The sequence below is a fragment of the Sphaerodactylus townsendi genome, linkage group LG15 (assembly GCF_021028975.2).
Source record: "Sphaerodactylus townsendi isolate TG3544 linkage group LG15, MPM_Stown_v2.3, whole genome shotgun sequence".
Classification (NCBI taxonomy): Eukaryota; Metazoa; Chordata; class Lepidosauria; order Squamata; family Sphaerodactylidae; genus Sphaerodactylus; species Sphaerodactylus townsendi.
This window is the reverse complement of record NC_059439.1, coordinates 16981650-17007714: the sequence shown is the minus strand read 5'-3', so window position 1 is coordinate 17007714 and position 26065 is coordinate 16981650. Positions and strand designations below refer to the sequence as shown.

Below are 26065 nucleotides of genomic sequence, written 5' to 3'. Positions count from 1 at the left end.
ATAATAATAATAATAATAATAATAATAATAATAATTTTTATGAGAACCCTCCCATGGCCTGCCCATTGCACACACTGAAGCAGAGGTATATTTTGAACTGTTGAACACAATTCCGGATATGCCTGTTTTCTCCCCTAAGATATATTGAAGTCCGTTTGCTAATGTGCTTGCCTGGATAAATGCACTCTTCAGACCAAACCTCATCAAGATTACAAAAAGATTTGGACGACAGCTGTCCATTCCCTAGGGAGTAATAAGCCTGAATGGAAACCTTTGGAATTCAAGAAATAGCATGCCAAAAGGGAGGACAACCGAGATATCAAAGCCCCATTTGTGTTACTTATTTACAGAAACTGGACTCTGTTTTTTGCAAGCCGGGCAAAGTTTGAACAGAGCCACCCTTAATGGCCTCGCCCAGGTTCCCCCGCCTTTTCCCATTCCTCTGTGAATAAGCACGGGCTCTTGTCTCTTGAAGCTATAGGCTGAATCGCAATGACGTTTAATGCATTTCAAGAGTCCCTTTCATCTTTTGGCTTAATCAGAGCACACCCTCCGAGTCAGTCATAAAGACAGCCTAGCAAAGAGACTCATTCTTCCGGGAACAAAACACAATAAAAGCTTGAGAAGACCCTACAGCAGTGTCCGACCAGGCTCTGACCAAATCCAGTTTGTGGACAATCTAGCCTGGCTCACCAGCAGTGGCGTTGGAGGTTAAGAGCTCGTGTATCTAATCTGGAGGAACCGGGTTTGATTCCCAGCTCTGCCGCCTGAGCTGTGGAGGCTTATCTGGGGAATTCAGATTAGCCTGTGCACTCCCACACACGCCAGCTGGGTGACCTTGGGCTAGTCAAAGCTTCTCGGAGCTCTCTCAGCCCCACCTACCTCACAGGGTGTTTGTTGTGAGGGGGGAAGGGCAAGGAGGTTGTAAGCCCCTTTGAGACTCCCGCAGGAGAGAAAGAGGGGATATAAATCCAAACTCTTCTTCTTCTACATTTTAGAGGACCTTTTTTTACAAGCCCCCTGGTCTGCAATGAGCGGTTTTAGAGGGCACGTGGACATAAAAGGACTCCTTGCGCCATGGAAAAGATGGAATGAAACCAGGATGTTGGGTGAACAGCAATATCAGGAGCCCCATAGCTCTGTGTTTGTGCGTAAAAAGAGAAACAATTCTGCATCCAACCCCCACCAATTTGGGCCCCTTCCTCACATGCAGAATAATGCACTATTCCGCACCGCTGCAAAGTGCATTGAAAGTGGATTGAAAGTGCATTATTCTGCATGGGCAGAAGGGGCCTAAGTTTTGAGGAAGTAAATTCAATTATGATCTAGATTGGATGGGCTGCAGGGAAGCCCTTTGTATTCTTTTGTGTGCTGGGTTATGAAGGGGACTACAGGTCAGGGCTGCATGCATACTTAATCCATAAAATCCAACTCAACAGGCATGTTGTGATTGTATGTGGATAAATATTATTTGTTTTTGGAAGTCTATCTGTTATAGAGCCAGCGTGGTGTAGTGGTTAAGAGCAAGTGCACTCTAATCTGGAGAATCAAGTTAGATTCCCTGCTCTGCCACTTGAGCTGCGAAGGCTTATCTGGGGAACTAGATTAGCTTGTGCACTCTAACATATGCCAGCTGGGTGACCTTGGGCTAGTCACAGTTCTTTGAAGCTCTCTCAGCCCCACCTACCTCACAGGGTGTTTGTTGAGGGGGGGAGGGAAGGGAGATTGCTGAGATTGCTGAGTCTCCTACAGGAGAGAAAGGGGGGATATAAATCCAAACTCTTCTTCTTCTTCTTCTTTTGGGAGTTGCTCAGGCATGGGAATCCCTACGGGGTACAAAACGGAGGCTGAGTATGCGATTCCAAGCTCAGTTCAGCCTTTCCTCTGCCGCTGGCAAACAGCACGAGAAATCCAGCTGTGGAAATTCATTGAAGCGTGCATGCATTTGAGTGGGACAGTTCTGGGTGAGATAGAATCCCCGGGGTTCCAATTCACTTGCAAACATAAACCATTCGGAATGCCAGACGTTCCAAAATGCTGAAGGAGAAGACGTAGAAGATGGCACTTTCGATTTTTTTTGTAATTTTAATAAAAGTTAACACAAACGTAACAAAAGGGGGCTGGTTGTTGGAGTAGCAACAGGAGTATAATTGGTACCACAAAGAAGTATACAGTATCTGGTTGTCAAAGAACTACTTCCCTAAGCACAGAGTTACGAAGAGTATAAAACAGTTGATGCTAAAACACACATACACACAAACAAGTGTAAACATAAGGAAGTACAGAAACACAGGTAAACACTGTGCCAGATGAAACACTCGGAGAGGTAGAAACCAACTGAGACAAAGGGCGGTCAAAGGAAAGCTCTTTTGTTTTTCTTTCGTATTGTTCTATTGGTGCTTCAGTATTCCCAACGATGCACAAGTTTGACAGTGTTCACAATTTATTCAGTGGCTTGTGGGGACAGCTACCACTGGACGACACGGTCATTTGGAGATCAGTTGCAATTCTGGCAGATCTCCAGGCTTCACCTGGAGATTGGCAACATTAGTAGATGAATGTAGGACAGTAATAACTGTGGGGGGGCGGAGTGGCATTGTGTTCAGTGACATTTCCCCAAACTACAATGGCAGAATGTTCCTTCCAATTGAAGCGGTGGGGCAGCGGCATCCCTCCCCCCCCCCCCCAAAAAAAAATAATCCCTGGAAAATACAAACACTTTTCTTTTTAAAAAGCCTTTCCCAGCAGTAGCCACTCAGAGCTCAATGAACCACACGCTCTCCCCTCCCTCCCCCATTTTGTGCAAAGTGCATTTTAGAGTTATTGGAACAGCACTGAGAAGTACCACTTGCTTGTTCGCTGACTGCCAGCAGGTGGCGTTATTGCTATTCAGATCTCTGCAGCAATGAATGTTCTGTTACAAGATTCCGGAGAAGGGAATGCAGGTGTACAAATAATCCTTGTTATTGTTTATTCTGCCTGGTACGGGAAACATTCTCACCCTAATGTTCTCCCCAAAAGCCACCGTTAGACTGTTTAGTATCTACACATAGGAACTGCCTTTTTTAAAAAAAGTAAACCATTGAGAACTGGATTGGCGGGAGACCCCTCCGAGGGGATCCTCCTTTTTAAACCCTGCAGCGAAAACTGGAGTCCAGGGATCTGGCTTTGCCCTTTGGCCATAAACAGCTGCCGTAGTATGTGAGGTAGTGATCCTTGGTCCTGGCAGGAAAAAGCAGAACTCTGGAATCTGGAACCACTGCAGGGGAAGCTGCCATTTAGGCCCCTTCCGCACAGGCAGAACAATGCACTTTCAATCCACTTTCACAACTGTTTGCAAGTGGATTTTGCTATTCCGCACAGCTGCAAAGTGCACTGAAAGTGGATTGAAAGTGCATTCTTCTGCATGTGCGGAAGGGGCCTTGGAGTCTAAAAGCCACGGTCAATTTGGAGGCAGTATGATCCAGCGGGGAAGTGTGAGACTGGTGATCCAGGAATAGTGGCCCGGAAATCAGTTTCCAGAATGAGGCAGGGCTTATGAGAAAGGAATGAGGTGGGGAAATTAAAATCATCTTGGGTTTTTTCCCTACCTGACCCCACCCCCACCCCCAACGGGGCAACCCAACAGAATCTTCGCAAAGCCGCAAACCCGCCCACGTGTGGTTTCCAGTTCTAAACATCAAACAGCTTCCCCTACTACAGATTTGGCAAGGGGACTCCACTTTGCAAATAGCCTCCAGACAGTGCAAATAAATTAAAAAGTCAGAGCCGTTTTAGTGATAGAAAAACTGAAGCGAAGTTTGGTGTTTGCAATTGAAGTGCCTGGGTCCCCTAGGACAGTGGTGGCCAACCTTTGGCACTCCAGATGTTATGGTCTACAATTCCCATCAGCCCCTTCCAGCATGGCCAATTGGAGTGCCAAAGGTTGGCCACCACTGTCCTAGGATCACAAACAGCGACTTGAATCTGTTGGCTTTTAGAGTCCAAACCAAAGTTCTTAACGTAAGGTTACCCTGTCCCATCTTCATTCAGAAGGGCTCACAAACTTTGAAAGGGTGGGCTCCCAGTTTCCCTTTAATAACCCCCCCCCCCAAAAAAAAAATCCCACAGTGGTATTGCACTAGCCAAGCAATGGGTAGGAATGCCTCTTTTTTTTCCTTTCGTTTTTTTTAGTGAGAAAAGAAACACAGCCTGGCAGTTCTTTTGGCAAAATCAAGAGCGGTTCCTTCTGTACAGTAGAGCTTTTCGGCAGTGGCTTAGCTGTGGCTAGAGAGGCGCCGTTTCCCCTCCCCGTCAGACTTGAGGCCGGTCAGTGACCAAAATCATCCCCACAAGATGTTGCAAGGCATTGTGGGCATTTGGTAGCCCTGCTCACTCGATTCCTCGTGAAAGGACTTCCCGCCTTTGCGATGGAGGGAAAACCAGAGAGCGTTGACCTATCTGTGGCGGTAGTAGAAAACAGTCCTGGGTGAGCTGGAGGTTTTCTGGAATGGACTGAGGAAGCACCGTCCTTGAAAAGGGGGGTGGGGGGCTAACAAAACCAACTCTGCTCCAGTGGGATTGGCTTGGCTACTGTGAGCCGGTGTTGGGAAAGGAACAGGTTGCCAAGTAGGAGACTTGATTGGGAGCAGGTGAGAAGTCCGGGTTCCTTGGCCGAAGGGGGAGATGTGAAGAGCCAAGGCCGCCGGAGGTTAGGGGAGGAAGAGAAAGAGCAAAGACTCCCCCTCTAGTAAACCCAGCTGACAGGAACCCACTGTGGCTCGTTGTGCAGCTTCTCCAGGGCCTGCTGCAGCTGCTGGAATGTCCGTTCCATGTTGTCGTTGACTAACGAGAGGTCGAAGTAATGCCCGTAGCCGCGCTGGATCCGGCAGCTCTCGTCCACTGTCCGTTTCAGGTCAGCGTCCTGGAGGAATTGCCAAAAGGACACATGAGCTCATTTCTACCACAGGACAACACGGGATTCCTCACACGTGTCTTGGGAGAACAGAGGCAGGCACTGAACAATCAGTGCTCTCCACCCTCTTCATACTACTGTCCTGGCCTCTGTGATGCGAAGGGCAACTCCGGGCTATCCTTTGGGATGGCTCAAATCAACACTGGCTGTGTCAAGTGGCCATTTGGCATCAACCCTAGCCCCAAACAATGATAATAGTTGGGCCATCTGCTCCAAGGCTGTGTATGTGTGAACTGCCTGATTATTTGAGTTTACTTCAGGAGCCCAAGCATAGATGGATAATCACTAGGGCTCGATGTAACTCCTTCCCTTGCTCTATGCTACAAGGAAGGTTCCAAAAAATCGACCTGCAAGAGCGGAAATGTCCTCATTGTACCACAGCAATTCAAACCATGGAACATATATTGCTCGACTGCCCCAAATACGAGGGATCTAGGACCAGACTTTTTGCTCTTTGTCCTGTAATCTTTAATGAATACTCTACTGTGGGGAAGATTATGTTTCTACTAAACAATTCCACCTCCGAGATTTTAACTTTTGTAGCTAGGTTCCTTATAGAAACTTTGAAATGATTACCTGCGATGGTTCTCATGTAGGGGATACTTGTTTGGACAATGTTGGCTGTTATATGGATTCTACGCCTAATAAAGGTTTATATATGTGTGTGTGTGAACTGCCAGGCCAAGCATGGCACAGGCCTGACACTGTGTGGATCTGTGCACAGTTCACACATACACAGCCTTGGAGCAGATGGCCCAACTATTATCATCGCCCAAGGCCATGGGGCCTCTTTCATTCGCCCGCAAAGTAACTAGCTCAATAGTGCTTAACTGCTACTTCTTATCTGCCTTCCCGAAGAAGTAGCCTGCCTGTCCCCAAAACAATGTCTCTTTCTCACTGTCCTTTTCACATGTTGACATTATGGGAACGCGCGGGTGGGGGGGATTCCGGGTTGAGTCAAACTGTAACTTACAGGTCTATACTTGGGGCCAGAGAGCCAAACCTCAGTTTCGGCTATCTGGCCGTTAGACTGACACAGTTCTGAATAAAGCTCTTGAATCTACCTTGACTCTTATTACTAACTGGAGAGCCAGACCCTTCCACCCAGTGTCATGCTGGCAAATGAAAGGCCTCACCGTCAGTTGCTTGGTGGCCACGCCACTCTCCAGAGCTGCCTTGTTGATGGCACGTAGCGTCTCAAAATCAGGCGCTTCGATGAACACCACGTAGGGGACGAACTCGGCGGTCCTCAAAACCTTCACGGCCTGGCCGAACGTTCGAGAATGGAAGAATAAGAAGCGGTTGTTGGTTTGACGGCATACCAGCCATGTGCTGGAAGCTACTCACAACATGGAGAGCATTCACCATGGCAGCTCTCTGGTTTTGCATCAAATGTGTTTCCACTGCTTTCCAATTCACTTTTCACCAGCCTGGCATTAATTACTGGTGAAAGACTCACTGCTTTATCATTAGGTCCCTGCTTCATCCTTAGACTGCTCAATAGAATGCAAACACTGGAGGTAGGCATGCCAACCTCCAGGTGGCAACTGGAGATCTTCCACTATGGCAACTGATCTTCAGGCAACAGAGGTGAGTTCCCCTCGAGAAAACGGCTACTTTGGAGGGTGGACTCTGTGGCATGATACCCAGCTGATGTCATGATATACAAAAAGGTTCACAAAAGGTTCATCTTCTAGTTAGCAGAAGTTTGCCCAACAAAGAGGCCAGAGACAGTTAGTCTAGGGCAGGGGTAGTGAACCTGCGGCTCTCCAGATGTTCAGGAGCTACAATTCCCATCAGCCCCTTTCAGCATGGCCAATTGGCCATGTTGAAAGGGGCTGATGGGAATTGTAGTTCCTGAACATCTGGAGAGCCGCAGGTTCCCTACCCCTGGTCTAGGGCAAAGTATCTACAGCTAACCTTTAACATGATTGGTGAGTTCAACTGTGAGAGGCTGTTGCCGGGGCAGGGGAAAAGTATCCTTGTTGAATGTATAGGAATGCAAAGCATTGTACCTTCTGAGTTGGGAGTCTAAGTTCAGAGAGAGTCTAAGTTCAGTCTGTGTTCAACTTTGTTCTTGTTGAAGAGTTCGGTATAGTTTTATGGTCTTGTATAGCATAGTCTTGTGTAACCTTGCAACTGTTAAAGTAAATCCTTCCTATGGAAAGAACATCTTGCATGGAGAGTATTCTTTTCCAAGAGTGGTTGGAGGCTGCAGTGAGTGCAAGAAGACTATAGACCTTCTCACCTAACCAGAGTGACTCCGCTTTAAACTCTGCTGATAGCTGAGGTCCCTCCCCTCCCCAAGCCCCACCCTCTGCAGGGTCCACCCCCAAAATCTCCAAGTATCTTGCAACCTGGAGCTGGCAACCAGGGCTGGAGCGAGGGGGAACTGTGCTCGATGCACACTTGCATCCTGCCACACTCCCGCCATGCCCCCGCCATAGCATACACCCAGTGCATTGTGCTCCCCCCGTCCCCTTGGTGCTACGCCACTGCTGGTAACCCCGGTGGGGTGGGGAATGGAAGGACGTGACCGCTGTTTGTTGATGCCTGGTGTGGAAACTTTAAAAAGTTAGCAGTATTTCCCAACTACTGTCCTGCAACATGTTTTCATTCAGCGAAATAATATAAGTCTCTAGACTAAATCAAACCAATGGTCCATGCGATAGGCATCCCATTTCCAACAGTGGCCAATCAAGATGCCACAAGGATGCCACGTGAGCAAAACCCATTAGTAACAGACCTGGGTTTCTGACTGCTCCACAGCACATGCCAATCAGTGGCATTTTGCTTCTTTTCTTGTAATATTTTTTTTATTTTCTCAACAATTAATCGAACATACAAACAAATAATGGAAGGGAAGGGAGGCGAGAGAGGGGTGGCATGCCAGGGAGGGGAGGGAAGGGAAAGGGGTCCGTCATCTGGACATGGCCCACCCACCCTAGTGGAGGGAGGGGGAGGGGTGGCATGCAAGGGAAGGGGAGTGAAGAAGGGGAGTGAGTGAGTGAGGGGTGGCATGCAAGGGAGGGGAGGAAAGGGGAGGGGAGAATATTCTAATTCATTCTGCTGTTTTGTTTTAGATCTCAAATCCTGCAACATATTTTTTTCAATAGATAATCTGCACAAGACCATGAGAATCTTCTCTGTGACTTTCCCCTCCCTCCCAACCCTTCAAATTGGTGGGGGGGGGGAGTAACTTACTTGTGGGTTGACATCCAGAATGCACATCTTGCCCAACTCGATGACTTCATGGATGGAGTCAATCTTGGTCCCATAGAGGTTCCCCTCATACTCGCCGTGCTCCAGGTAGCGCCCTGCTTTGATGTCCACCTCCATTTCGTTCCGAGTCACAAAGCAATACACCTGCCCTGTCTGCTCGTGCTCCTTGGGCCTTCGGGAAGTGTCTGCAAATGAAGCCAGTGAATTAAACAAGAGGTCCAGGAGATGATCTCTTGCCTACTAATGGCCATGCTTGGTCAGGCAAATGTGTGCTCACATTGAAGATACTTTCTACCAGCTGTTCTCTCAGGCAGCGGAGCTGTTCTCTTGCACTGATCGGATTCAGTTCTGCCGTGCTGGTGTGTAAGGGATGATGTTGGAAATCTCTAGTGATGCAACAGTGAATTTCAGTGCACACAAGGCTCTGTTCTACCCACCACGGTGTGAGAACTTTCAATTGTGACACCAGTGGTTCAAAGTGGTTATCATACTAGAGGAGGTTCCATGAGCAGGTTCTGTACTGCCCCGTCAGCTCCCTCCACTCCTCAGAGGTCCCTCCACTCCTCAGAGGTCCCTACTGAAGGTCCCTGGCCCGAAAGACATCCGGCTGGCCTCAACGAGGGCCAGGGCTTTTATGGCTCTGGCCTCTATGTGGCTGTAAGGTTGCAGTTCGACCTTGGAGAGGTTCCCTCCGGGGGTTTTGGCTGAACGCCCGGACAGGGGAATTTTGCTGTTTTGGTTATCTTTTACTTGCTTGCTTGCCTGTGTGAAACTCTGTGTGAAACTGTGTGAACTGTGTGAAAACCTGCCTTGTTTATATTCTCTTGGCGGGAGCTCATCTGATGCCCTGTATAAGCGGCTGCTTGAGTTCTGGGTGTCAGTTCCCGCATTGCCTGTTTCTGACTAAGAATGCCAGCTCAACAAAGAACTTAACACGGTTGCTTTTGACTGGACTTCACTGGTTCGTTACTGGACTTTACTGGAACAGGCTCCCTAGAGAAACCAGGGCCCTGCAGGACCTACAAAGTTTCTGCAGTGCCTGTAAAATGGACCTGTTCTGCCAGTTTTGGCCAGCAGGGCTGATTGGTAGATTCCTGTAACATCTAGGCCTCCCGTGGGCACGGACAGGGTAGAGAACTGTTGCCCTCTGAATTCATTTGTTTATAATGTAGACTATTTTATATTGTATTTATCATGTTTGTATAGTTTTAAAAGTGTTGTTCACTGCCCTGAGCCCTTTGGGAGAGGGTGGTATAAAAGTTTGAAAGATAAACAAACAAACCCACCATCCCCTAGCACTGATGAACCAACCGGTTGGTTAAAAATGCCACACACTCATTCACTGAACACTTCAAAGGGCCAAAACAGAGAACAGTCTTGTGTTAGTGTGGTTGGATGCAATAATGTCTCACACTGCTTTTGAATTTGGATTTTACTTTGGACCAATATGTCTCTGTTCCTCTGGAATATACATTGCAAAACATACACTCTCTAGTTTAATATTATGGAGTTGAACAGTCCGATGCAGCATGGATTGTTTCTCAAAGGTCTATTCTGCACAAGCCCCTGAAAACACTTGCAAAACATTTTCAATCTCCCCACTTCATTTGTTTATATTCATCCCCTCAAAACGATTCCTGCATGCCATTTCATGATTGTTCTGGGTTTTTTTTAATGCTTCATGGATATGATGCTTCAAAGTCTCATGTTGCAATTCTTCAGGGGTCATGTCTTCGTACCTACAAAAATATGACCCCCAAAAGTGGCATCTTCAAGCCAGCGTGGTGCGAACCGCAACGGCAGAAAGACACCGCTCTTCTCCTCCCCTCCCCAACCCTCTTCTTCCAGGGTCGCTCTGGAGGGCTGGAGGGACACGCCCACGTTGCCCTCTGACCCCTGGACTGAAGCATGGAACCGCCTCTCTGGCTGGGGAGAAAGTTGGGGCTGCTCGCATGCTACGGTGCAAACAGTCCCCAAACCTCCACCGGCATAATTTATGCCAGTGGAGGTTCGTTTCTGCCACCGTGCAGAAACAGCCTGAGTGTCAGAACACAATAAATTCACTGGTGATCAATTTCAAGGCTAAGACTGATTTTCCTGTGCCACTGTAAGGGCGTCAAGACTTACATGGGATAGTGGTTCCATACTGAGATGGATCGGACATGATGAGCTTGTTCTTCAGACTGCGGCGGCCAACCCCCTGAGCGCCGATGAGCACCAATGTTTTCCTGCGGAACGGAGGCATGCGTGCCACCTCTTCGTAGATCAAGAGCTCATGGCGGTCAAACTCTGCAGTAGATGGGACAGAAAAGGCTATTCACTGTAAGGCAGCAGAGTCATGGTTTGTTGACTCCTCAAGTTAAAAGGAGTTTTGGTAAGCCATCTAAGGTATTTCGCATATTCTCATTTACCTCCCTTCTAAACTCCTGTTTCTCTGGGGTGTGGGGTTTAATTCTTCATGTATTTTGGTCCCTCTCCTGGGAGCAACATGCTTAAATCCAGTGTGTCCTCCTGCAGGTTTTTATGCTGCATACAAACTTGCATTAAATTAACCACTAGAGGGAGCTAAACAAATGCAGAACTGACTCCCTCCCCCACTCCAGAAGAAACAGCAACTTAAAAGCAAGGAAGTTGAGAATGTGGAAAGGTTCTAAATCCTGCTCTCTGTGACAAGCAACAAATGAAGTTGCTACAGTGTTCCTGATTGGTAGCTTTCCAGTCTCTGCTCGAAAGCCTCTAGCGAGAGACAGCCCACTGACCCCCCAGGGTTTCACTGCTGAATTGCTGTTAACATCAAGAATTTGCTCCTAATGTCTAACCCAACTCTCCCATCTTGTAATGTAAACTCATTGGATCTAGCCTGTGCCACATGGAACAGCAGAGACTAAAGTCTGCTACACACTTAATAGACTTCCCTCTGTGATACACCTCTGAAGATGCCAGCCACAGATGCAGGCGAAACGTTAGGAACAAGATCCACCAGACCACGGCCACACAGCCCGGAAAACCCACCAGAACCAGTTGAATCCGGCCGTGAAAGCCTTCGACAATACATTGTTTTGAAAAATCCTACTGATGAATTTTAAAGGAAACATGTGCCAAATGAAGAAGTGGTATCCTTTTTGTCCTTCCCCTACCTCCAATTTTTAAATCTAAAAGCACCGATGACTAAGAATATGGACCAAACAGTAGCAAGATACAATAGCAAATGTGTATTAGGAGAAGTGGGATTCATTTCAGTTTTATGACTATGGAGCGTTATTCTTCTGAATGAGTCTCCACAGAGCCATGTGTGTCAACGGAAAGAACGATTTTTACAAAAAGAATGAGCCATCCAGAAAACGTGGCTAAGCATAAATCTGGCCACTTGGCAGGACATGAAAAATTCCTGAGGCCGGGGAAAGATAAAGAACAGATTCTCGCTTTTAAACATAAATACTGTCAGTTCTATTTGTGCCAGTCACTAATCAGAGGGTGAATCCTGGTTCCCTTTACCACTGTTCACAGCACACCGAAAGGTGGATAGTGCTGATCACCTTACTAGGTCAAGGGCTCCCATCCCCAAAGAATTCTGGGGATTGTAGTCTGGCACAACAGCTAAGCCCTACGAGGAAACACTGGGGGACTTGGGAATGTCCAGTCTAGAAAAGGGGAAGTGGAGGAGAATGTGATCGCTCTTTTTAAGCATTTGAAAAGCTGTTAAATAGAGGAGTGTAGGAACCTGTTCCTGTTGGCAGCACAAGATGGGACACTCAACAAAGAAGAAGAAGAAGAAGAAGAAGAAGAAGAAGAAGAAGAAGAAGAAGAAGAGGAGGAGGAGGAGGAGGAGGAGGAGGAGGAGGAAGAGGAGGAGGAGGAGTTTGGATTTATATCCCCCTTTCTCTCCTGCAGGAGACTCAAAGGGGCTTACAATCTCCTTGCCCTTCCCCCCTCACAACAAACACCCTGTGAGGTGGGTGGGGCTGAGAGAGCTCCGAGAAGCTGTGACTAGCCCAAGGTCACCCAGCTGGCGTGTGTGGGAGTGTACAGGCTAATCTGAATTCCCCAGATAAGTCTCCACAGCTCAGGCGGCAGAGCAGGGAATCAAACCCGGTTCCTCCAGATTAGATACACGAGCTCTTAACCTCCTACGCCACTGCTGAAGATAAAAATCACCAAAAGCTCTTGCCTGCATTTTTTGTGGTCAGATACATCATCCTCTTCTTCTTCTCCCCACTGAGACTTCCGTTTAAATAAAGGGTTTAAATAACAGGCAGAAAAATAGTGGCTGGTTATTAGCAAAGAATTTTACTGTAGGGATATTTCAGGAGTCAAATCGGCTGTCTCGGGAGGTGGCGAGCTCCCCCTTACTGGCAGTCTTCAGGCAACAGCTGGACTAACATTTGTCAAGGACGCTTCTGGCTGAGGAGGTTGGACTTGGTGGCCCGTGTGGTCCATTGCAACTCTATGGTTCTTTCTGGATTTCCCCTGCAACCCCAGACTTCCCCAGGGAGTAGCAATGATTATTCACGTGTTACAGTGAATGCATGTAATCCTGCACTTGAGACCAGGGGCCAGTATCTGTATAAATTTGGTGCTGAAATCACAGCTTCATTTGTACACACATTGACTGTCGCGTGAGCATTGCTCAGTTACATATACATAAAAATTAGGTCTACTCCGCATACGGATTGCACGTGCATTCGCAGTAACTTGTAAACAGGCTCCTGAAAAACCACCACGCCCACGGTGTGTACAGAAAGGTAGGGGAAACACCTGGATCATTTGGGCAGACTGGGGTAAAAGGTGAGCCTAGCGCTGAAAATGGGTAAAGAAGCAGGGGGGAGACGAAATCTCCTTGAATCGTAGACGAGGAATGGGGAGAGTTTTGCGGAGATGCACAGTTGAGGAACACAGCCTCCCCGAAGGCAGCCAACGGACGATAAAAATCACCAAAAGCTCTTGCCTGCGTTTTTTGTGGTCAGATACATCATCCTCTTCTTCTTCTTCCCACTGAGACTTCCGCACAAGGCAACTGCCAGGAGGAGAAGGAAACACTAAGAAAATTGGGAAGAGGACCTTGGGCACTGGGCCATCATGGGAAACTTGTCTGTGCACAGGAAGTCACCAGGAGATAGCAAGCATGGATGAAGGAGAGGATGGGGATGGCCAAGCTGAGTCCAGCACTGAATACGCACGGACTGCCCCCAAACTCCATGTGGAGTTCAGGGGTGGGGCAAGGGAGCCCAGTTGAAAGCTGGCTGGGTCAAATGTTTGGCCCTTTCCCCACATGCAGAATAATGCACTTTCAATCCACTTTGCCGCTGGATTTTATTGGGTGGAATTACAAAATCCACTTGCAAACAGTTGTGAAAGTGGATTGAAAGTGCGTTATTCTGCATGTGCGGAAGGGGCCTTCAACGGTTCAACTCTATGTGGGGTTTGGGGGCAGGGGGCAGTCGCTCCCTCAGGCTGTGGGGTGCGGGCTGGCACCCCTTGAGGGACAGCCCCCGGGGCACATGCCCTGCCTTATCCTCCTCTGTTTCTGTGGCTGTCCATTAATTGGATTGACCCAGCCTGACCTCTTGCTTGCAAATATGGTTCTTGTGAGGATGCTGCCTTTTACCTGATGATGGTGTGACCTCAAGGTCACGCTTCACAAAAGCCTTGCGCTTCTCCTCCAGTAGTTGGCTGGGGATGAGCCCCGCACTTCCGCCCTCCACGTGGCAGGCCTGTGAGAATAAGGGCTGGTTTGAGAATAAAGGTTGCTAATGATATTATAATCATTCTTTAGCCTAGAACCCAGCCCTTTTTCCCCCCTTCCAGTCATTACTACTCCATGGTGTCCCCCTTGTTTGTGCACATTGGTTTCCTTGACATTTCTTTCAACAGCTGAAGAATCGCACCCTCTTGCCAGCACCAAGAGGCCCTAAGCCCGTGGTGGCGAACCTTTGGCACTCCAGATGTTATGGACTACAATTGCCATGAGCCCCTGCCAGCATGGCCATGCTGGCAGGGGCTGATGGGAATTGTAGTCCTTAACATCTGGAGTGCCAAAGGTTTGCCACCACTGCCCTAAGCAATTCCATTTGTGAGGTCATCCCAATCCCCCACCCTCAAGCAGAAGTGTAGCTGGAGAAAATGGAGCTCAGGTCGGACTCTGAGTTCCCCCCATGGGGTGCCACTTACCTTAACTTGCTTCAGAGCCTGGCAGGGGCACACACAACAGCCTCTGCCGGCCCTGGCGGGGCAGGGCAAGGGGGGGAGGAGAAGAGTTGTGGGGGTGATTTTCCACCCCATGTGACCCCAACAGCTCCGTCCGGTGCGCAGGCCCCATCCCATCCCCTGGTAGCTACACCACTGCCCTCATGACTAGTGAAAGACGGAAGTGTGTTTTCAACAAATTGTTTATTATTTTATTCTTAGTTTTATTACCAGTATTATTCTGAAACGGGGTGCAAGGACAATTACTGAAGGGTTGTTTAGAGTCTACACAGTGTGTTACGGCGACTCTAAACAACCCTTCAGTCTACAGTCAACAGAGTCTACTTGAGGCGTTATGACAGCATGTGTAAGAAAAGCCTATGCCAGTGTCAAAAATATTACACCTCTGGATTTTGAGGTCTTAGACTTCAGTCTGCTAAGCCTACAGGTAAATCCAGCACTATAGACCAGGTCTGACTGAGCAAAAAATTCATTCCGTATTTGCCAGGAACACACTGCTTAGCCGTGGAGAGGCCAGAAGAGGTTTCCAATCACAGCCGATGAGCGACTTAATTAAAACAGAATCTGTTTTTCTCTTCTCTTTCCCAGAGTGCCCTCTGTCCTCTGAAGCTTGATCCTTAAAGGGGCAGCATCGTACGAGCAGGCACAATGCAACATCTCTTGATTCAAAGCCAACGCTCTCCGCTGGAGACACACTGCCTCGATGTATCGCTGCCAACACTACTTCCTTTGCCTCTGACAAACCTCAGACAAACAAAGGATGAAGCTGGCACAAACTGGTGGCAACCACACTGGTTTTATCACCCTGCAGTCACTTGATCCTGGACCTTGCAGTATCGCCCCTTGATGCTGGTTAATAGCATGGGCAAGTGTTTGCCAAGGGGACTGTGTTTCTGCAGACCCCTCCTAGTCCTATGGCCTTTCGCTCATCCCCTGTCTTCAACAGACTCTTCCAGATGAGTCCAGAACAGAGTCCTCTGGCTGAGCTCCCTGATCACTACTACATCGGTCCCCAAACTTTCGGAGCCCATGGGCACATCTGGAATTCTGATGTGGCCCAATGGGCCCAGCAACAAAATGGCGGCCACAACATGTTGCCGCAGCTTAACTTCAATAACACAGTCCAGATCCATGTGATGTGCCGGCACCCGCTGCCAAAGCAACATTTACAGAAATCTGCACAGCCAATCAAATCTCTAGTAGCCAATTAAAAGCCTGGCTAGGCAAAAGTCCTACCTGGTCCCACCCACTTCCTAAAAACACTTGGTGGGAGCCACAAAATGTATCAGTAGGGGCCATAGTGACCTTGGAACCATGGCCCCTTCCGCACATGCAAAATAATGCATTTTCAAACCACTTTCACAACTGTTTGCAAGTGGATTTTGCTATTCCGCACAGCTTCAAAGAGAACTGAAAGCAGTTTGAAAGTGCATTATTCTGCATGTGCGGAATGAGCCCATGTTGGGGAATCTTGCATTATTATTTTTTTTCAACCAGAAGCCTTTATTGCAATTATAAATTACAATATTACAATATTAAAAGCAAACTTAAAACAAACAAGATACGTTTGTCTGTTTACTGAACCCATTAAAATACATAAAAATATGCAGTAAATGTCTACATACAGACCCTGTATACAGAGCACAAAGAGAGCTAAATTAACCATGGCTGTTTTGTGGAGCATAATTACGCTTAGCCGGGTAATGCTTCAGAAAGCTCACAACATTTTCACAGATAAGATCACAAGAACCATTGAGTAGAAAGTTCATATAACAGATGATGACATGTCAATATTTAACCTCTCTATCAAGGGATGAATATACATGGAGCGTGGAAGACCATATATAGAACACTCTAAAGGTACATGTTGGACAGTCTCGACAACAGCCATTTTACACTGGCATAGCCTGTTCTCATAGGGAATATTATTGTATCTGCCAAATGTCATAGCATTGAGCAAGGCACTGAAACGAGCTAATGAATATGCTCTGCGTTGTTTAGGATCGCACCTTACAATATTGTCTACCATGTGGAAATATCCATGGGCTGTCAAGGGGGTTTCCCTGACGCTTGCCTGTAGCTGAGACCTATGGATCAGCTCTTCACCACACATCCCACTACAAGCTGTACCTGCCACCAGTTGGGGTCGTCCTGGTTGACGATCTGAAGGAGATCTCCTGCGATGAACTTGAGCCCAGCCTCTTTGCAAGGGATGAGATTGTCAGTGGCCGGGTCATAGTCAAAGTGGGCTTTCACAAAGACCTAAGGGAAGAGAAGCAACATGGGAGGATTTGGTGGGAGGGGAGGGGGCAAGCGCATGAAAAGACCTACATAAGAGGTGGCTAACTGGCCAAGACGGACGTTTGCAATGACTTTCCCATACTATAAAAAATTGCTGTCACCTGGTGAAATTGGTTGGTGGTAGACTGAAGGCAGATACACCAAATGTCGCTTCCCATAACAAACAGTGGACTAGCAGACGTCACGGACAAGACATGCGAATATTGCCCATTGGCTCTTTTATGACATCAAGTCACATCTTACTTAGGCTGCCCCCTGGTGGGGCTTTCCAGGCAAGAGACATTCAGAGGTGGTTTGCCATTGCCTGCCTCCAATGTCACCACCCTGGTATTCCTTGGAGGTCTTCCATCCAAATTAAGGATGTGCACTTGGCAAAGCTGAACCAATCTTATCAATATCTCAAAGAAAGTATATCATTTATAACCATAAGATAAAACTTTAAAAAATGGAAAAATAGCAGGTATCACTGTGAGATTCCTTATTCTATTTTATCACAACTCACCTTACAATATTGTTAAACATTACTACTGTCTACTGAATATTGTACATAATATCTCATAATTAATGCTAAGATTTATTAAGATAATTGCCAATTAATGCATCTTATATCACTGTTCAATGCTCATAATGGTCATGATCGTTGCTCATTGTTTATTGTTCATTATATCATTGTCAATAATATTACATATATACTTATTCTTCTCTTTTTTGTTTTAATGCAACTATAAACATTACAGTATGGTTCCTATTTCTCTTAATTTTCTGTTCTGTATATGCTTACAAAAAAAATTGGAAAAAATAGTTGGAAGGGGGGTGTTTCTTGGGGGGGGGGGAAGATGGTTATTTAAGGGAGCCAAAAAGTAGATCCTGAATAATGCTGATTTTTTTTCAGCATTTAAACAAACCTCTGAAGTCTTGTCATCATTTAAAACAAATTCTCCCCCTCTCCCTTCCTGTCCTCCTCACTTACCTTGGCTGGGTCTTGGGGGGGCACCAAACAGGCCAAAGGTAGCTGACATTTTTTGGGTTTTGGTTTAATAGACCTGAAAAAAATCAATTATCTATAAAACGTTTCCAGATCTATTAATCCCAAACCTGAAAAATGCAGAAAAAAATGTTACACCTCCCCTAATCCAAATACTTGCCAGGGTCAACCCTGCTTAGCCTCTGAGGCTGAATTCCCACTGAAAATTTAATCTAGACACAACCAAGTTTCAAAAGAATCGGCACCTTTTCATCCAGGTTCCAACATCCTCACTGCAGCATGTTTCTAGTGAAGACATCTAGGCCTCTACCCTTGGGGAGATGCCTGCTATCAGGGGTGCAATTGTTAAGCTAGTAGTACCAAAATTTCAGGGTATCTTTAGGAGACCCTCCTGATGATACCACCCAGGTTTGGTGAAGTTTGGTTTATGGAGGCCAAAGTTCTGGACCCCCATCTCCTATTAGCTCCCATTGGAGGGTTTTTTCAAAAAGGTGCATATACAAGCAGGTCCAGGAAAATCCTGTGATAGGGGGCGGGGGGAGCACCAGAAATGGGACTGATCTGTGTTCCTTGGTTTGGCTATGAAGAGATCTCAAGGGAACCTGGATATTTCAGGTGACTATCCCAGGATTAATCGCCAGTGAGGAAATCACCTATCTGCCAAGATCAGGCTAATCTGGCCTATCTAGGGGCGATTCCGCACATGAGTAAAATAGGTTCGACCCAGTTCCCTGAGAAGGGTACTGACCTAGGTCGAAGCCATTGTTGTTCCCCACTGCATCCAGCTTGATCCCAGCTTGGAGGGCAGAATCATCCTGTGCCTCTTCGCCGCTCCGTTCCGATTGGCTATTGTTCTACGGCCATGTTCCGTCTATCCACACACACGTTATACAAAAAACTGCCAGAGGAATGGAGAGACGAAGGTGGCATTTTTAGATTGGCCAGCTGTACGCGTGCCCGAAACACTCAGCTGTGATTGGCTGAATGGGGGACTCCTGGCACCAGAGATTCCGCACTTTACTGGAATCGAGCTGAGTTCGTGGTTCCCTGAAAAAGTAGTAGTTCCCAACTGGAGTCGGAAATTTGACAGTTACACAGGGCGAAGCTGGTACAAAACCACGTCGATCCCAGTGGTTGTGAAAAGCACTTAGGTCGAACGTAGCTCGAACTTAGGTCGATAACTCAAGTGTGGAATCGAGGTGGGGTTTAAACAGGTTAATGGAGGACAGCTCTGCTGCTGCTACTATATACAATAGCTGAATGAGGCCTCTGCTTTCAGAGGCAAAATGCCTCTGACTGGCAAATGCTGGAGTACTTTCAGAAGGCAGAGGCTGTTGCAGCAGGCGCTGTTTGTGGGTTTTTCTGTGGTGTCTCCTGGCCATGATTGAAACAGGATGCTGGATTAGATGGACCACGGTCTGCTCCAGGATGGCCATTCTTATGGGACACTGCTAGACACTGTTTCCCTAACACCACATACTGTAGACTCAAGAACAGAAGAAGAAGAGTTTGGATTTATATTCCCCCTTTCTCTCCTGTAAGAAGACTCAAAGGGGCGTACAATCTCCTTCCCCCCCAGAACAAACCTGTGTAGTGGGTGGGGCTGAGAGAGCTCCAAATAACTGTGACTGGACCAGCGGGAATGTAGGAGTGCAGAAACACATCTGGTCCACCAGATAAGCCTCCACAGCTCAAGTGGCAGAGCAGGGAATCAAACCCGGTTCTCCAGATTAGAGTGCACCTGCTCTTAACCACTATACCACGCTGGTATAAAGGAAGATGGCTTAAAGGAGGTTCACGGGGAGACCGAAACATGATGACTCTACCTGTTTAAAGCACCTGGTTCTCTCCTTTCTCTCAACATTTGCTATTGGCTGTGGAAACTGGGAACGTGCTTTTCTGTTAAAGCATCCAGGATTAGGGCTCAATTAAAAAGGCATTATAGTTAATCAGGCAACCACCTTTTAACCAATCAGTTAATGAAAGGGAAGTAAACAGCCTGTCAAACATCACAATGGGAATGTATCCAGGCAACACTACGATAACTTTAAACATTAATAACGCATACAAAATACCGGTTTTGCTCAGTGATCAACAGCACGTTGTCTAGAATTTTTGGAGGAAAAAAAGACAAACGGCCAAAAGAGAAGGCCCCTGGTGTTAAGAACATAAGAACAAGCCTGCTGGATCAGACCAGAGTCCATCTAGTCCAGCATTCTGCTACTCGCAGTGGCCCACCAGGTGCCTTTGGGAGCTCACGTGCAGGAGGTGAAAGCAATGGCCTTCTGCTGCTGCTGCTGCTCCTGAGCACCTGGTCTGCTAAGGCATTTGCAATCTGAGATCAAGGAGGATCAAGATTGGTAGCCATAGATCGACTTCTCCTCCATAAATCTGTCCACGCCCTGTTACCTGCTTATGATCTCTCCCCCCGCTTCCCAAATTAGAGATGAAATTAGCAAAATCATTCCCACCTCAGTAGTGTGAAACAGTGAAAGCTCTGAAGAAACTCCCACCTGGGGCAGAGTCTGGGAAACAGGGTGAAATTAACAAGTTTGCTATTTTCATGCTGAAGAACCAAGACAACCATTTGCCAGTTTTCCCATACCCCGAGCAGTAGCCATGACAGAGAACCACACAATGCTACTGAGTTCTTCTCTTTTGGACTCCACAAATCTTGGGGTGTGGGGGAATGTATGAAAATGTGCTTACTTGGCTTGAATAAGGATGCTGGAAGAAGGCAGGGCTGGAGAAGAGGAATTAGAATAGATCCTTGCCATTGGCGGGGGATCTCGTTCCCAAGGTCACCATGAATGGCAAAATCCGTGAACCCTGGGAAGCAAAGGATCCACCGCTGCCAAGTATTAAAGCTACCTTCTTTCCAGAAAAAAACTGAACCACGTAATTTTAATGGTGGTGCATTCAGAGTAAACACGGGTCAGCGACTACATCACGTGATCAGAGCACAAATAAGTGAAATTGCAAGCCACCAATATCCACATCGGGGAAAGCAATGGCAAACTACCCCACAAAAACGGCTTGCCTCTGAAATCACTGCTTGCAGTGGTACCCCAGGGTCAGACACGACTGAAGGGGAAACTTTACCTTTAATATCCGCATGGCTAGGGCCTACTACAGTACATACAATCATCAGCATTAGGCACTGCTCCTCTTAACGTGAGATCGCCCTACTGATATAGTTAATTCCACCTTTAGAAGGATTGTCTTCTGGGATGGTTTCATTTTAAAGCTGGGACAAGACGGATCAATTGCAAAAAGTTTCAGGTGGAAGTGTTCTGGATTCTCCGGAGAAAAATGAATAAAGCCGTGTTGGCTCTCTCGTTCTCGCTGGAGCTGATGTCTTTAAATCTAATCTATGTATTTAGCATACATCTAGGTAAAACACCCACAAAAACCCATTTGCAAGTTCCTCAGGGAACTGTATTATCCCAACATTCAGCAAAAAGCCAACTGAAGCTATCTGATTCATAAGCCTGTCAGGCTAGGACTTATGTAGCCGGAACTCTCTGCTTTCAGCCAAGACTGCTATTTCCAATTTGGGGCTAAAAGAATCCCAGCCGGTACAGTGATCTTACGGAGAGATATCATCACCTTTTGGAAACTCTTTCTATATTATAACCTATCAGATAGAATAATGCACAGGTGTCAAACTCGTGGCCCTCCAGATGTACTGGACTACAGTTCCCATCATCCCCTGCCAGCACTGGCAGGGGATGATGGGAACTGTAGTCCAGAACATCTGGAGGGCCGCGAGATTGACACCTATGGAATAATGGAACCATTCACTGCTTTATTGTCGCAATCCACCCCTTCTGTCCAACCAGGAACAACACAAAGGTTTTCGGTGCCCTGAGCAAATTACTTCACCAACTGCCCTTGAGCAGCCCAAGAGCAGCAGTGGCGTAGTGGTTAAGAGCAGGTGTGCTCTAATCTGGAAGGAACCGGGTTTGATTCCCCGCTCTGTCGCTTGAGTTGTGCAGCCCGATCTGGGGAAGGGAGGGGGTGTTTGTTGTGAGGGGGGAAGGGAAAGGAGTTTGCGAGCCCCTTTGAGTCTCCTTACAGGAGAGAAAGGGGGGATGTAAATCCAACTCTTCTTCTTCTTGCCCTACCCAGACCGTGGGGAAGCTGCAACTCATCTCGCCCCCACTGAAGGGAAGCCACCCCCACTCATGCTGCCTCTGTTCCAGATCTGTGGCTTGCCACGGTGCCACACATTCCCAGAGTAGACTATGAAGAGACTGAAATAGCCCTGGAAAGGGGGTCTAGCATGCCCGTTGCCCCAGTTTGCCCATGGCTCCAACTTCTCTAAATATGCCTCCAAAAGAGCTCTTCTTTCCACAGATAACAAACTTGTTGGAGATCCAAAAGGTGTCCGGCCTGGTGAAATGCTGTCAAATGAGACAAAGGCCCTGTGGGATTTGTCACAGTTCCGCAGGGCCTGATAGGTGGAGCTATTCCACCAGGCTGATAGCTGAGGGCACTACAGTTATCCGTTCCACATAATGGGGGTTAGCTTTGGAGGGTGGATTCTGTGACATTACACCATGCCAAGGTCCCTCCAGTGTAAACCCCGCCTTCCCTAGGCTCCACCCCCCAAATCTTCAGGCATCTCTCAGTCCCTAGCCGGCAACCTAACTAAGCGTGATTCTGCACAGGCCGAATAGAATGAGTTCAGGCCATTTTTAAAACATTTTGGGGGAGATGTTCTCACAGAACTTGCCCCCCCCCAAATGCTTCTGACCCGTTATATTAGCCTGAACCTGGGTTAAATGAAAGACACTAAATTAGCAACCTTTCCCCTTTAACCTGAGTTTCAAAAGCTTTCTGCTTGACTGTGTGAACTATGGCAAGCAGGAAGCATTCTATGCCCACCCCTTCTTTCCACCATTATGGTGGATTCCCAGGCCGCTGCCATTAGAGTGGATCCTCCAATAGGCCGCCACTATGTTGTGCTGGTAGGTGGGGGGATTCTTGGGGGTGGATTCTTGAGGGTGGATTCTCAGGGTGTGGATTCTAGGGTGGGGGATTCTCGGGTGCATGGTTTGCACAGAAACACTGCATTTCCTGTGCAAAGCACGTTGCCTCCTACCGCCAGGATCCCAGCGATCCCAGCTGCCCCCTGCCCCCGCTGTGCAAACAGCAGCACATGGGTTCATGTAATCCATTTGAGTTGCCTGTGCAGAACCAGCCTATATAACAGTGATGGCGAACCTTTTTCAGACCGAGTGCCCAAACTGCAACGCAAAACCCACTTATTTATCGCAAAGTGCCAACACGGCAATTTAACCTGAATACTGAGGTTTTAGTTTAGAAAAAATAGTTGGTTCTGAGGCATGCGTTACTCGGGAGTAAGCTTGGTGGTAGTCGGTGGCTTTGCTTTGAAGCAACCATGCAACTCTTCCAACGGGTGAATCACGACCCTAGGAGGGTTTACTGAGAAGCAAGCCACATTGCCAGCAACCGAGCTTACTCCCAGGTAAAGGATCGTACTTCAGTTCTTCGCATGAAAATCAGTGGGGTTTAACAGTGCTTAACAGGGTTACCTACACTGCTTCCTCAAAACTAGGTCTTAGGTTTAATGCTAATAATCAAGTCCAGTGGCCCAGGCCAACCTAGATGTGTGTGGGGGGGGAAGGCAATTTCCCCCCCACATGATGAACTCTGTGCGTGCCCACAGAGAGGGCTCTAAGTGCCACCTCTGGCACCCGTGCCATAGGTTCACCATCACTGCTATATAAGAATCATCCATACTTGGAAAAAGTAATCTCCTTTTTAGTTATTAAACTTAGGGTAAGTGGGAATTTTCCAGTCCACAACCCTACCCTTTCCTCCAGGGAGCCTGGAGCAGGGTTCCTGGGTCTCCGTTCCTGAGAGCCAGTGTGGTGTAGTGGTTAAGATCAGGTGGGTTCTAATCTGGAGAATCGGGTTTGATTCCCCACTCCTCCACCTGAGTGGCAGAGGATTATCTGGTGAACCGAATGTGTTTCCACATTCTTACATTCCTTCTGGGTGACCTTGGGCTAGTCACAGTTCTTTGGAACTCTCCCAGCCCCACCTACCTCACAAGGGGGCTTTCCGCACTGACAGAGTTGTACTGGTTTCTATCTAGGTTCACCTCAGTGTATCCGCACTGCAACTGAGCTCAACGTTGTTTTGTCTCAGTTCCCCCTGTCGCAGTTATGAACTGCACCTTTCTGCTGGAACAAGGTCAATACCGCTTCGAAGCTTCAATGCGGACGCATCGAAACGACACCTCATCCATTCAACCAATCAGGAGCCGCTTTTGTGGCATGCGCAGAACAGGAGAGTCGTGGCGGGCATGTAACTGTAAACTGTAAACTGTAAAAACTGTAAAAAAAAGAACGCTCCCGTTTCCCATGGTAACACAAGCTCCAATTATGATCGAGGAGCGAAACAGGCACCAAGATGATCCTGCCCACTTAGCTCGGTTCCAGGGGGCCAAGTAAGTTGCTGTGCGGACAGCCTGGAATCGCCCCCCCCCCCCCACTGAAGGGAACCGAGTCGACCTTAGCTCCCTTCTGTAGTGCGGAAAGCCCCAAGGTGTCTGTTGTGGGGAGAGGAAGGGAAAGGAGCTTCCCATCCCTTTCCACCTTGAGTCTCCTTACAGGAGAGAAAGGTAGAATATAAATCCAAACAACAACAACACCACCTCCTCCTCTTCTCCTCAGAAGAACCCTCTGAGGTACGTTTGGATGAGACGATGCAACACGGTGCATCCATTGAGCTTCATGACAATGAGGGGAGTTCAACCCAGGGGTCTTCCAGTCCAGCATCCTAACCACGACACTAACCCCGGCTCACTGCAGAGACAAGATACGATGGCCTGCTGGATCATCATTTGTGCTCTCGGCCATCACGCTAAACTGGCGAAGCAGAAATGCGGCTCCTTGGTACAGCATCCCTTTCCCAGACATCTCTTCCCCAGACAATGAATCCTGGTGGTGGAAGGCAGGGAATGAACAGTCCCCTCTCTCTTTCCCTTTCCCATCACAGACCCCTTTTTGTTCGCATCCAGAGGAACTGCTGACGTCGCCTGGGAAACAGGTCATGTCTCAGCCTGCCTGACAAGGCCATTCTACTCCCGCCTCCTTCCCCTTATCTAAGCACCGGCAGAGAAGAAGGACGAGAGAGGAAAGGGAAGGATGTTTTAAAAATGCACCAGCTGGAGGCTTATTGAGGGAGAAAGGGAAGAGGGCCCTGATTTATGTTCTTTCAAAAATCCCCTGTCCTGCAACCAGTGTTTGAATTTGGCAGAGAGGTTGCCAGCTTCCAGGTGGGGTCCGGAAATCTCCTGGAATTGCAACTGCTCCCCAGATTACAGAGATCTACTCTTTGGGGATGGGGGGTGTTTTGGAGAATGAGCTTTATAGTATATTCCACTCTCCTCAAGCTGCATCCCCAAATTCCAAGCATTTCCCAATCCAGATTTGGCGACACTCAGGCCCCTTCCGCACATGCAGAATAATGCACTTTCAATCCGCTTTTCACAATTGTTTGCAAGTGGATTTTGCTGTTCCACACAGCTGCAAAGTGCACAAAGTGGACTGAAAGTGCATTATTCTGCATGTGGGGAAGGGGCCTAAGTGCAAGTGTTCAAATGTGCTTGCATTTCCTACTTTCGGATTTGGAAGATTTGCCTACATGCTAAAGTTCACCCCAGTTATAGTCGTCAGTCCCCTGGAGGTGTCAGAAAAACGCCTAACCGTGCCTCTTGCTCCCTACTATTGGCTCCCAGTTGAATTCCGAATCATCTTCAAGGTGTGGGTTTTGACCTTTAAGGCCTTACGCGGCCTGGGACCCTCGTACCTTCGGGACCGCATTACCCCATATGTCCCGGTTCGACCTCTGCGTTCGGCAGAGGCCAACCTACTGGAGATCCCTGGCCCCTCAATGATGCGGCTGGCCTCCACTCGGGCCAGGGCCTTTACGGCTCTGGCCCCTGCCTGGTGGAACACTCTCCCTCCAGCTGTCCGGGCCCTGCGGGACCTTGGCGATTTCCGCAGGGCCTGTAAGACTGAGTTGTTCCACCGGGCCTTTGGAGAGGCCAGCTGCTGAGTGTGCCCCCCCATTCCATTCCATCTCATGGGTTCTCAATACCATCAAGACCCATTGTCTCCCCCCTCCTCCTTTTTTAGGAGGATTAAGTTAAGTTTAAGTTAAATAAGGTCTCTGTGGGATGCCTATCCTAGGAAGTAATTGCTGGTTTTAACTGTATTTATGGAAGCTACATTATGATGGTTTTATGTTGTACACCGCCCAGAGCCCTTCGGGGATGGGGCGGTATATTAAATAAATAAATAAATAAATAAATAAATAAATAAATAAATAAATAAATAAATAAATAAATAAATAATACCAGT

The 26065-nt window shown here is 47.7% G+C and overlaps 1 protein-coding gene across 1 annotated transcript in view; it reads right to left on the bottom strand.

Moving 5' to 3' along the window:
- Positions 1-3428: 3428 nt before the first annotated feature.
- LOC125444007 (MAGUK p55 subfamily member 2-like) overlaps positions 3429-26065 on the bottom strand; it is a 51305-nt gene continuing 28668 nt past the window's right edge. The window contains exons 3-9 of the mRNA XM_048516447.1: positions 16511-16642; positions 13782-13887; positions 13122-13190; positions 10304-10465; positions 8159-8361; positions 6091-6219; positions 3429-4903 (exon numbers count right to left, since the gene is read on the bottom strand). Coding sequence (XP_048372404.1) covers positions 4727-4903; positions 6091-6219; positions 8159-8361; positions 10304-10465; positions 13122-13190; positions 13782-13887; positions 16511-16642 — 978 coding nt within the window. The 3' untranslated portion in view covers positions 3429-4726. The remainder of the gene's footprint in view (positions 4904-6090; positions 6220-8158; positions 8362-10303; positions 10466-13121; positions 13191-13781; positions 13888-16510; positions 16643-26065) is intronic.